Source organism: Saccopteryx leptura, chromosome 3 (assembly GCF_036850995.1).
Source record: "Saccopteryx leptura isolate mSacLep1 chromosome 3, mSacLep1_pri_phased_curated, whole genome shotgun sequence".
Classification (NCBI taxonomy): Eukaryota; Metazoa; Chordata; class Mammalia; order Chiroptera; family Emballonuridae; genus Saccopteryx; species Saccopteryx leptura.
This window is the reverse complement of record NC_089505.1, coordinates 52,546,599-52,560,180: the sequence shown is the minus strand read 5'-3', so window position 1 is coordinate 52,560,180 and position 13,582 is coordinate 52,546,599. Positions and strand designations below refer to the sequence as shown.

At 40.1% G+C, this 13,582-nt stretch overlaps 1 protein-coding gene across 2 annotated transcripts in view; it reads right to left on the bottom strand.

Annotated features, from left to right (window-relative positions):
- Positions 1–5,899: 5,899 nt before the first annotated feature.
- Positions 5,900–13,582, bottom strand: part of METTL24 (methyltransferase like 24) — a 133,476-nt gene continuing 125,793 nt past the window's right edge. For both annotated transcript variants that reach the window (XM_066373475.1, XM_066373474.1), the window contains exon 5: positions 5,900–7,005. In XM_066373475.1, the coding sequence (XP_066229572.1) occupies positions 6,691–7,005 (315 nt within the window). In that variant the 3' untranslated portion in view covers positions 5,900–6,690. The remainder of the gene's footprint in view (positions 7,006–13,582) is intronic.

The following is a 13,582-nucleotide window of genomic DNA, read 5'->3' as shown; positions in this document are numbered from 1 at the left end:
CCAGAAGCTGCACAATAAACAACCATGTCAAGGAAAGGATAAATTGTGTCTAAATTTAAATTAACCCAAATGAGAGATGTACATCTAAACTGCAAAGGTATTTTTTCCCCATTGATGGGAGCTGGGGGGGCGGGGGAGGGGGAGTATCAATTTGTTGTTCCATTTAGTTGTGCATTTATTAGTACTTCTTATATGTTCCCTGACCGGGGATTGAACCCACAACCTCAGCACTCCAGGATGACATTCTATCCAATGAGCCACCTGGCCAGGGCCACAAAGAATTTTTAATACCAGAAAACAATTTCAGTAACAAAGCTGATGAAATAAATTCACTGAAAAATCCTATGTGAAATAGCTGTCTATTCATATTCAACAAATATTTATTGAGCACCTTTTACCTAGCAGGCACTGGGACTACAAATTTGGCCTTAACCCTCATGGAGCTTACAGTCTGCTGGAAAAGACGGCCGTTATACAAGCAGATACATTAAAGTACAATGTGTGTGATGATAGACTTCAAGGGCATTATTGGGACATGTAGCTGGGACCTTGACTGAGGAAACCATGTTTGACTTGACATCAATCCTTGACAAATAATATTGTCTTGTACAGATAATAGCTTATTTTTATTGGCATAGTTGTGGTTTTATTAATGTTATAGAACCCACTTGGACCTTTGCTCATTATATATTTACCCTTAGGTGACATCACACTATCCAGCAACCAGGAACATAGGACATACAGCAGTTAGAATACTGCTGAAGCTCACCATTGCGTCAGGGCAGGGTCCTGGAAGCTGCCTAGTGTGTTGTGCATTCATTGCTCGATTTTGGAGAGATCTGGGGGTCCTGTGGGAGGGACTGCAGTGGAGGAGAATGACTCAGGATCACAGCCATTTGCCAACACTATCACTCCCTGGTACATATTAAACATCTGTCCTGTGTGTACTGGGCTTCTCTATTGAAATAGTCTAAATTAGAACTCAAACGATAGGGGTCAAGGGGAATCCCTTATTGTTTCCAATAATCTCATTGCGCAAAACAAGTCATTAAGAAAAACTTTAAATATTTTATACAATACACTTGCAAAGCATTGGTTTTACTGTGCTGAGAACTAGGATTTTTCCAAATGGTGGCAAAGTGTGGCATCAAGCTCTCCTGATTTGTTTTCCTTGAGGACAGAAATACAATAACATTATTTAAAGATTTTCAATAATTTCTAAATTTAGGCAGTGCATGAATATACTGAATTTTGGGGGGTATGGTTTCATGTGATAAGTAAAGTTCAAATACCTCTTTCAATGTAAGATAAAGGAAGACTTTTTAGCAGAAGGTTAAATGTATTGTTGAATTCACAAAGAGCCAGCAATTGGCTAATAAAAATGAATTATGTTATTGCTTAAAAGTAAAACATAAATTTATCTCCAAAAGAAGAGAACAGTTGTATTAATTGAGCTTGGAGGTACTGTTGTATTGTCAAGAATAACATTTAAATGAAGCTTTCATTTTTAATCTGGCAAAAAATGAGGAGACTACTTTTCTGACATAAATCGAAGCTTTGCAAAATCCAAACATGTAATACTTAGGAAATGCGAACCTTGGACTGTATTTACTAGCTACTAAACTCTTACAGCCAAGGCAGAAATGCTTATATGAGGAGCCAGTTTGAACTAAACACTGTAAATTCATGAATTTACATTTGCTTTACCCTGATGTAAATATTAGCGGACCATCGGTCAAGTCGAACGGAATTTGTTTACTTCCCCCTGGCTCTGTTCATTTTGAACATGTCAAATAGCTACAAATATTTATGTGATAACCTATTACAACTTTACCAAATACAATCACTCTAAGAAAAGGGGAAAGGGAAAATTGTTTTTCTTTTACTTTAATCCCAAATTGCAACATAGTTTGTGCTAAAAGTTGATCTCTTACATCCTCATGTTTTTCACCTGAAAAAAGAACTTTTTTTTTTTTTTTTTTTTTCATTTTTCTGAAGCTGGAAATGGGGAGAGACAGTCAGACAGACTCCCGCATGCGCCCGACCGGGATCCACCTGGCACGCCCACCAGGGGGCGACGCTCTGCCCACCAGGGGGCGATGCTCTGCCCATCCTGGGCGTCGCCATGTTGCGACCAGAGCCACTCTAGCGCCTGAGGCAGAGGCCACAGAGCCATCCCCAGCGCCCGGGCCATCTTTGCTCCAATGGAGCCTTGGCTGCGGGAGGGGAAGAGAGAGACAGAGAGGAAAGCGCGGCGGAAGGGTGGAGAAGCAAATGGGCGCTTCTCCTGTGTGCCCTGGCCGGGAATCGAACCCGGGTCCTCCGCATGCTAGGCCGACGCTCTACCGCTGAGCCAACCGGCCAGGGCAAGAACATTTTTTTTATCATTGGATAAAAGCATTATTAAATTTGTGTTTTCCGATTCATTCATGAGCATTGCTCTGATATCAGTTAATTATGTCACAGATACTCACATCTGAGCCCATTTATCTGAGATCAAGAACTAATCTGGGCTTGACCTGTGGTGGCGCAGTGGATAAAGCGTCGACCCGGAAATGTTGAGGTTGCCGGTTCAAAACCCTGGGCTTGCCTGGTCAAGGCACATATGGGAGTTGATGCTTCCAGCTCCTCCCCCCTTCTCTCTCTCTCTCTCTCTCTCTCTCTCCCCCTCTCCTCTCTAAAATGAATAAAAAAAATTAAAAAAAAAATAAAAAGAACTAATCTGAAACAAAGGGAACTCACTCTGCACTTCCAGGTGACTGTGCCCTTTCTAAAATACGGGAGGAAAGGTGCCAAGCATTGGGACAAGCCAGGCCCAAGTCACTTCCAAGTCCTTGCAAGAGCTTTTCTGGCCACTGAAGTATATTGACAAAGAATTTGTTGGGTCACTGTATTTTTTCAGTAAGCCTCCATTTGACAGGCATATTTTAATTAAGTATATTGTTTAAATTAAACCTGCATGCTACAAAAATAACTCCAACTCTAACAGGTTTGCAGGCCTGGTCTTAGTATATTTGTCGCCCCCCCCCCCCCCCCCATTTACTAACAGGAAGGCAAAAATATGTTCTTTGAAAGAAGTGCCTTACATTTGTTAGTGGCTACAGAGGCAGCATTGAGGAGGACCAGCATGGGCATTGGGATTCCTGCCCCACCATCTACTAGTTGAATGATACAAATAAATTATTTAAGCTCTCAGAGTTTTCTTACCTGTGTGTGGCATTGGAAAAATCACACTTCTTTGTAGGGTTGACAGGAGAATTAGGAACAATCTATGACAGTGCTGGCCACACAGTAAGTGCTCAATAAATAGTAGCTCTTTATTTTGTTCATATCTTGTTTGTGGTCTTTTGCTGTGGTTTTGCCTAGTCTTCACCAGCAAGATCTCCCCAAACACAAGTGCATTTCTCATGGCCTACACCAGTTCTCCACCGTGGGGGATTCTGCCCTCTAGGGGACATTTGGCACCATGCCGAGACAGGTCTGGTTGTCACAACTGAAAAGGGAGGGGGAAGGTGCTTCTGACACATAGTGGGGAGGACCAGAGATGCTGCTAACCATCCCACAATGCACAGAACAGCCCTCCCTCTCCCAGCAAAGAATTACCCAGCCCGAAATGGCACTAGTGCTGAGGTTAACAAACCCTGGCCACACAACAAGTACAATCAATACATTCTAGAGGCAGGGAAACCATAGCAACTGTCAGAAAATTCATCATAAATTTCAAACTCTCCACAAAGGGAATGAAGGACAGTCGCAGAAATAAGCATAAAATAAGTACAAATAACTATTGAACAGGCTGCCTAGTAGGTGGGTGTGGGTGGATGTGTTTGTGATTTTTTTTTTTAGTTTGTCTCTCATTTTATTTTTTAATAGTACATTCATTTTTTCTTACTATATATAGAGATAGTGATAAAATCAATGGTCTGATCACCATCTGGAATAAATGGTAACTTGCCCTGTACAAAGGAGACTTTCAGTAATGCCATAAATCCTCAATCCTATGAATTAAAAATCTTGATATGGGTGTGTACCTAGCTGGACACTTAAGGTCAGTACACTCCATACTTTCGTGCATAAGAAGATTATAAAGGTTTAATGTATAATGTTTTTTTTTTGTATTTTTCTGAAGCTGGAAACGGGGAGGCAGTCAGACAGACTCCCACATGCGCCTGACCAGGATCCACCCGGCATGCCCACAGGGGGCGATGCTCTGCCCATCTGGGGCGTCGCTCTGTCGCAACCAAAGCCATTCTAGTGCCTGAGGCAGAGGCCATAGAGCCATCCTCAGCGCCCAGGCCAACTTTGCTCCAATGGAGCCTTGGCTACGGGAGGGGAAGAGAGAGACAGAGTGGAAGGGAGAGGGGGAGGGGTAGAGAAGCAGATGGGCGCTTCTCTTGTGTGCCCTGGCCGGGAATCGAACCTGGGACTCCTGCATGCCAGGCCAACGCTCTACCACTGAGCCAACTGGCCAGGGCCATATAAAATTTTTATGAAAAAATAAGAGAGAGAGAATCTGTGATATAATCCAAACAGGAACTGGACTAGAGTTAGCTTTGCTTTGGAGGCTATGCCATGTAACCAACAGTATAACTTAGAGTGTTAATGGACCCTTTGTTTTTTATTTGTTTCTCTTTTTTTTTCTAAATTTTTATTGATTATTTTAGAGAAAGGAAAGGAGTGAGAGAGAGAGAGAGACAGGAACACCAATCTGTTCCTGTCTGTGCCCTGACCAGGGATTGAAATGGCAACCTCTGTGCTTCAGGATGATGCTCCAACCAGCTGAGCTATAGACCCTTTGTACCTTTGAAATTATGTGGACATTAAAAGCAACTGATCTGCTGTTACAAATCACACTTACTCAAGCTGGCCCTCCCACCTCAAGTACACCTTTCATTAGTGTACTATGGGTTTTAAAATAAAAACCTTATTTAAATTTTAAAATATCATCATTAATTCAGAAAGTCTTACTTCTTTTGAATCCAAGTGAGTAAGATCATCCAACTCTAACATATTTTTGTTTCTCACTTGAGGAGAGGTATTCTCAAGCTGTTGCAAGAAACAAAGAGCCAGCCCAGGGACTGTCTGGGATAAAAGGAGATGAAAAACTGGGAAGAGGAATAAAGTTTCCTAGTGACCAGTATTCTATGCCCTCCCAAAATTTCTCTTTTTACTTTTATTAAGTGAGAGGCAGGGAAGCAGGAACAGACTCTCACCTGCGCCCCACCAGGCTTCCATCCAGCAAGCCCCCTACCGGGTGATGCTCTGCTTGTCAGGGCCCCTGCTCCATTGCTCGGCAACGGAGTCATTTTAGCTGCAGAGGTGAAGCCACGTAGCCATCCTCAGCGCCTGGGGCCAACTCACTTCAATCAAGCCATGGCTGCAGGAGGAGAAGAGAGCAGGAGAGAGAGAGAGGGTGGGAGGGAGGAGAAGCCGATGGCCGCTTCTCCTGTGTGCCCTGACCGGGAATCAAACCCAGGACTCCCCACAGGCCGGGCTGATGCTGTACCGCTGAGATAACAGGCCAGGGCTCCCTCTCCAAATTTTTTGGACACAATGTATGTATGGTTTTCCTGTCAAAATGTAAAAAGTGTCAGAAAATAAACTTAGAATAAGGTAATAATTTGGTTTATTTTATATTATTTAATTAATTTATTTGAAATAGGATTTTTGAAAATTTACTGATATGGGTAAATGACTAATCCTGCAAATAGAAGTGTAAAAGACCACTTGAAGAGTTGAGAACCTGCGTTTTCTGCTTAATATTTTTTTTAAAACATAAAAAGGATTGGTACTCCTGAAACACGGTGTAACCAGCGCAGGAAAGACTCTGGGCCTCAGGCCACAAACTTGTATCAAACACCAACGGACAGTAAAGAAAAAAATCTGTTTTTAAAAAGAATTGACAGCATAGATAAGTCAGTGAGTGAGAAATCAGGTTTGAAGTCTGAAGAGGCAACAATAAAAGCCTCAAACTCTGTTTTGTGCTTAGTTCACACGAACAGAAGGGGCCGTAAGGCCTCTGTGAGAAGAATGCTGAGTTGCAGCTTGTTCTTGAGTCTGAAACTCAGTGGCAGAAGTCGGTGTCTCGGTTCCCAGATACCAGGAGCGGCGGTCCTTACAAACCAGGGCGGGGCTTCAGCAAAGGCTGTGCAGGAGAAGGACCGAAATCTGCAAGGTGCGAAGAGAGCTACTGACAAGGTGAACAGGAAGAACTGGGAGAGACGGGAGTTCAGGTCAAACTGAAGGGTCCTATTTTAAACAGTAGCTTCTTAACTTACGAATTTCATCAACCCAGTAAACATGGAAAATTTATGTAATTTCCTTTTCATGTTGGTGAATTCATGGATTCTAGATGCATAATGAATTTTAGAGAACACTGAAGCAAGTGGGGATTTATCTTCAAAAATAAAGTGAAGGAATATGAGCATCCCCACCCTGCCGGAGGCAAACAGTCAACAAGCCGGGGTAAGGGCAGAGAACAGCTGTCTGCTGAGGCACTCCTGTGTTTACCCTTCCATAAGGGTTTCCTGTGTCGCTACCACGAGGCAGGTACCACAAAGGCAGTAGCGCTTCCACCTGAACCGGGGAACAAGCTGGTGGGAGCCTGCACAAGCAAAATGCTAATTAGAATCACGGACATCCTCCGTTGCACACAAAGACTTCCTTGAGTTCTTGACCGGGCCCTACATCCTATTTCCACCCTGTATTTACCCAACTGAGAGTATAACAGCTACTTGCATTGAAAATGTCTTTCTTCAAAAATAGCTGAGGTTTAGATAAATCTTTGTAACTGTGGAAAAGCCTGAATTCCTTGAGCTCCAACTCCTTGAGGAGGCTGTACCAGAACCGCACGACACTGCTGTCACTGCCGCTGACCTCGAACCCGGGCCAGTGGAGGTGGATCTCGAAGACAAGCTGTCCGATCTGTTCAAGGACATCTTCCAGAATAAGATTTTCCAGAACTTTCCATTCTGCGCTCTCCAGATCTGCTATGAGAACATCAATCTGTACAAAATGATAAAATGAGATTAGCAGACTCAAGAAACATTGTTTAAAATGCCATCTTGCTATCAGAAACATCACTGTTTAACTGCCTCCTCAGAAAGCAGAATTTTTCAAATTTTAGAATTAGAGCTCTTTTTCAAATGGCCACTTAGGAATTTCTAACCTCACTCCACACCAAATATTAATATTACAAATAATGAAATGCCAGTCAGAGGTCTTAAAGGACCCTCTTACTGTCTGCCCAACGGGAATGGGTGCCCCAGAGGGAGAAGCTAGAGTATGTGTGTCAGAAAACTCCGAGTCCGCAGCCTCTCCCCAGAAACTTCCTGCTGCTGAGAGGAACCCGGCAGTCCAGACAGAGGGAACCTGGCTGTCCAGACAGAGTGGTGGCCTGCAGGGAGGGACTGACAGAGGGCCGCTGCCTGCAGGGACCACCTCCCGAGCCTCCTCCTCCAACTTCATCAGGACTGGAAGCCAGGGAAAGAATTCTCAGGTATCAGAATATTGGACTTGTAAAATTATTATTCCATGATTTCTTTTTTCTTTCTTTTTTTTGTGTGACAGGGACAGAGAGATACAGATAGGGAAAGACAGACAGGAAGGGATAGAGATGAGAAGCATCAATTTTTTTTTGCAGCACCTTAGTTGTTTATCGATTGCTTTCTCATATGTACCTTGATTGGGGAAGGAGGGGCTTCAGTAGACTGAGTGACACCATGCTCAAGCCAGTGACCTTGGGCTCAAGCCAGCGACCTTGGGCTCAAGCCAGCAACCATGGGTTCATCCTATGCTCAGGCCGGCAACCTTGGAGTTTCGAACCTGGGTCCTCTGTGTCCCAGTCTGATGCTCTATCTACTGCGCCACCGCCTGGTTTGGCCCATGATTTCTTTAAAAAGTATATACCAGTATAGTATTCTGAAAAAAAAAAAGGGGGGGGGGATGTACCCTTCTCTGTTCATTTAATGAATACAAGTTCACATTCTGGCTGAGATAGAATTTTTTAAAGAGAGTAGGAGAGATTTTGCAATTAATTAAGTTATGAGAATCACTCTTTTGGCTGGCTTTACACAAAGTCCATTAGAATAACAGGACCCCAAACATCCCCAGAAAGCAATGAAAGCTGATGACTTACCGAGAGCCTATATATGCCTGGCACTGTGCTAAGTGCTTCATCTTGCAATATCCATTTACTCCTTTTGACAATTCTGCAAGGATGATTCTTATAATGTCCTTATTTAGAGTTTCGGAAACTAGACTCGCAGTTACCTATCCTTTCACACAGCCGGATAGGCAGTGGTGAAATCTGAACCAAATCTGTCTACTGGCCCATGTTCTTAACCACTACATGATGTTGAGTCCCCGTAAACCACAAGAGGAAAACCAGTTAAGGAAAGTTCCTATAAGGTTTTTGGTATAGAAAATAAGGTGCTAGTGGAGCGTGAAGAAAGGTCAGTGAGAATGAGTAGAAGAAGTATTGTTATCAACATCACCATTTTACATTTGCAGAGTACTTTCCAGCTTAAAGAATTACTTTATATAGGGGGTAGGCAAAAGTAGATTTACAGTTGTGAGTGTAAAAAACAGTGTATTCTTGAATTATTATTTATTAATTTTAAGGTAACCAACTTTTTTACAATGAAAAAGAGGACAAAAATAAATTAAAGAAAACAATATTGTAAATAAAAGAAACATTTTATTCATTGCAACAATAATACACTATAATATGATAAATGCATAATAAAAACATTTTAATATTTTATATTGTAATTATGCTTACATGCTTATTAATTTTTAATAATAATTGTAAGAAAAAAACTCATTTAGATAATGAGTACCTTTCCATTGAATAAATATTTTTTGTCAACGTGTCATCTTGTAACAATATATTGGAAATATCTGAACAAGAAACATTCTTTTTTTTATTTTTATTTTTTGGTATTTTTCTGAAGCTGGAAACGGGGAGAGACAGTCAGACAGACTCCCGCATGCGCCCGACCGGGATCCACCCGGCACGCCCACCAGGGGCGAAGCTCTGCCCCTCCGGGGCGTCGCTCTGCCGCGACCAGAGCCACTCTAGCGCCTGGGCAGAGGCCAAGGAGCCATCCCCAGCGTCCGGGCCATCTTTACTCCAATGGAGCCTTGGCTGTGGGAGGGGAAGAGAGAGACAGAGAGGAAGGAGGGGGGGGGTGGAGAAGCAAATGGGCGCTTCTCCTATGTGCCCTGGCCGGGAATCGAACCCGGATCCCCTGCACGCCAGGCCGACGCTCTACCGCTGAGCCAACCGGCCAGGGCCAAGAAACATTCTTCATATTGAATTTTATGGCAAGTGCAGCAGCTAGAGTATCAACATTCAGTCTTGATTCCTCACTTGTTCAAAAATCATTAGCAATTGAAAAAACTCAACTGCTGCATTAGTTCCAGGGCAGCACAATGTAAATTGAACAAGAATAAATACATTTTCACATGGAATATGTTCACTTTTGAAATGGCTGAATATTTCCACCCATCTTTTATCAATTTCAACATGTTCATTTTCCCTCTGAACTAATTTTTCAGAATTTAAATATACATTCAGTCTTCTAATTTCCTTAAAGAGATAGTTGTCATCTATTTTGATGTCTGGCATTTCTTTAGATAAAAACTCAAGACAAGATTCAATATTTGTCCAATATACTTGCAATGAAATAAAAAAAACACCATTGAAAACTGTTATTTCCTGTGATGTTTGTTTCAGACCATTCTTTGATATACTGAAAACATGTCTGGTAAAAATTCTGTACTTCTTTGATAAACTTTTCTGTTATGCCTGGATTTGATTCCTCTAAGTCTGACAATTTTCTTTTTGTAATTAAAGGAAGAAATTTTTCTTCAAAGCGAGATTTATATTGAAGGATAAAGTCATTCAAAATAAGACTAACTTATTTAGCTGAAATGTGTTCACCTTCAATCTTTTGAATCGTTTTGTGAAAAATAGATGCTTGATTATGTACAAAATACATTAGTATCTCAGATATTTTATTATTAAAAGACGATTCCAGGATTTCAGGACATTTGTCTAAACTTAAAAAATATGAACAGAGAGGCTTAAATAATTGTCAAACATGTTCTATAGCAGGTGTTAGAGGAAGCCATCTAACTTTGGAATATCCTAAAAGTTTTGTATTCAACATTTGCTTCTTCACAAAATTGTTTTAAAGTAGCAACGCGAATGGTAAAACAACTAAAATACAAATAAATAGTAGTTATTATTACTTCTACATCAATTGGCATGGCACATGACGCTGTGTTGATTGCATTTGACAAAATATGTGCATTACAACCTATTCCTAGTATTTTCTTTTGGAATAACTCTTGTAATTTTACATACACATTATTCACCCCTTTGCATCTTCACCCACCAAAATTTGTATTTGTATTATCAGCCGTTAGTGCAACAACTTTGGATTTCAAATTGTTTTTATTTATTACTCGGTATAGATGGTTTGACAAAATTTCAGAAGTTTCGCCCTCAATGGATTCTAAATTTAAAATGTTTACTTGAATGCACTTGGTAACATTAAAATATCTTACTATTATTGGATACAATTTAATTTCATTATGATTTGATGCATCAGATAAAATCATTACAAATGCTGCAGTTTCCAAGTCCTCTGTAAGTATTTTGTCACAGTAATATTTAAATACTGATTTCAAAATAGCCTCACATTTTGTCCTGGCACATGAAAAGTTTGCATTGTGAATTTTTTTCAATAATTTAATCGTACAATCCATACTACAGAAACTTTGTGAATTATGGTATGAAATGCAAATGTTCCTTCCATTGCAGCCAACTGTTTTTCATTTTCAGAATAGTTTGAAGTTTTAAAAAAAACTTGTTACTTTACAATTGGAAGCTGATGCATCTAATGATTGCTTATGTTTGTTGGTGGTCAAGTGTTTCACTATCGCTGCTCTGCCTCCAACTGCAAAACAAAATTCTCCACTGCAAATATTGCAGAAAACAATGGTATATTTCTTTCATATGAGGGATGGAAATTCCTTTTTCAACTTATTGTTGAAATGGCATTTTCTCTTTTTTGATTTTTCCATCTCTTAAATGAAATTTAGAAGTAAAAATAAAATATAGAGCTACACGAACGATGCAAGCACATTAAGAACTGAAAACATTACATCATGGTGGGTGAATTTTCTGGAAGCTAAATTAACAAAACTAAATATCAAACAAAACCACTAATTTGGAGTGATACTTGGGTGTATTTATCACTTTCTAATTAAAAAACATGTTTTATGCAACTATTTAATCAAAATGTGTTATTAATAGATATGGTTTGAGGTTAGATTTCCACTTTAAAACTCGAATTTTGGGAAAATACTTGTAAATAAAATTATACGTATCATATTTGGAAATTATTAAATAGATAATAAATTAATAAAATGTAAATTGTGCTTACCCGTCTATGATTGAATATTCACTGAGAAAGAAATAATCGTGAGTCTACAATGTCATATGTGCCATGCCATGTTTCAGAAAGAAGTACACAAAGCCATTCGTGCACTCTCTCAAGGTCTCCCATGCAGAGCGCATGCGTCTCATAATCACATCTGGCCACACTGTACTGATCCTTGATGAATCGTCATGTCAAATACATAAATACGTCACATCACACGCAATGAATTGACTCTGCATTGATCGAATATGGACATTTACAGATTAGTCTTCCAATATCAAAAATGAGGACATGTAGGAAGACACTTTTCGAGGGAGGATGGAACTTACAAAAAGAAGGACTGTCCTCCCTAAAGGAGGATGATTGGTCACCTTATTAATTACTGCATTATTTTCCATATGAACAACTGTAAGCCTACTTTTGCCCACCCCCTATAGAATCTCCATGAAACAGCCCTATGCGCAGACACGGATTTGGTAAAGGTGACTTTCTGTTGCCAAGGAATGAACAGGAAGTAGAAGTGGATAATTAGACCACATCCAGGAAGGTGACAGCATCCAGTCACCAACGGGAATAATGAGGATAAAGGGAATCACTATGATAGAGTAAAGGCTAGCATCCCAGGAGGTGACAGTATAGCCCTAATCAGCTCTTCAGGAAGCTGCCAGCTGAAGTTACTGATATCCTGCCCAATAAAGTAAAATACCTTTGCCTGTTTCAGCGGATGGATGAGGACCAAGAGCAATTCTGCCTCAACTCTCTCCTCTCTCTTGGCATGTCTAAGTCTCTCGGATGCAGCTGAGTCATGAGGCTCTCGGTGCAGTGATAACATTTCATGTAGGATTTCAGAGTTGGATGGAGAACATGCATAGAATTTAGACATAATTGCTCTGAGAAAACGGTCTTTCCCTACCACCCAAAGGTCCTGTGGGAGATGCTGTCATTCTCTAGCCTTACATAGTACATCCTGGTCCATAAGGGAAAAAGTGATGATGGAAACAGCCCAAGAATATTATCTATAAACTGGTGGATTGGTTCAACAGTTGCAAAATCAAAGAGAAATATTTAAACAAACAAACAAACAAAAACCCAACAACTTTTTTTCTCAAAGGAACAGAGCAAAGGCAGATTTCATGTGAACAGACACAAGGCTGAAATAATTCTTGTCAATTGGACACAAGCAAATTAACTCATCCCTTTTTCATCTCTGTGGCCCTGGCATTTCTTGACTTTGTTTAATTTTTGGAGTCTTTAAGCAGAGTATTCCTGAATTAGGGTAATGAAGCTGCCAAAAGACCTATTTAATCAAAACGTCACATTTTCTAAGTGGTATAGAAACTATCCAAAATCCCAAATCAACATTTGTTGTGCCGATTCACATAGTCAAGAATTTCTTAAGTTCCTTATAGATTTACTTTTTATTGTGCTATGGTTTTCTGTGAGTTTGCATATGTTGGATGACCAATAAATCAAAGCATTAAAGAGACAGGGTAAAGGTAATCAGCCTAAAATTGACTTAAAAACTACAGTTATTAAGTATAGAGGAATATACTTGACATAGTTTTTCCAAACATTTTAAAACAAGCTGTTAATCAAAAGTTATGAGCAACTAGAAAATAACCAAATTAGTAGGCTAAATCATAGCAAATGTGTGCTTCCTTTGGAAGTTCAATTTTCATTTACAAATGCTACAGACTGGGGGCTAACCCATTCTAAAGAGCAAAAAGCATATGAAAACATGACAATATTCCCACTGCTTTTTGATTTCAGTGACTGGAAATTCTCTACTTCAATCAGAATCGCACAGGGTGACCTAACCTATGCAGCCCAGGCCTGGTGTGGCACTGAGGAGCCCTGATAGCCAAAATGCTGTGAATGAAACATGTGTTTCTCTGATAGTGTGCTTTTTCTATTTCTTGCATTTCAGAATGCTCTATTTCCACTATTTTGCAAATGTAATTTCCACTATTACTGCACAATGCACCCAATATTATTGTTATTTTAAGGCACAAAACATCTCTGAATAAGATATGCCAATTTTAGTATTCTAATGTCAGATTTCAATAATAATGGCACTAAAAATCATTCAAATCATCATATCAGAATAATCAAGTGCCAATCCTAATACA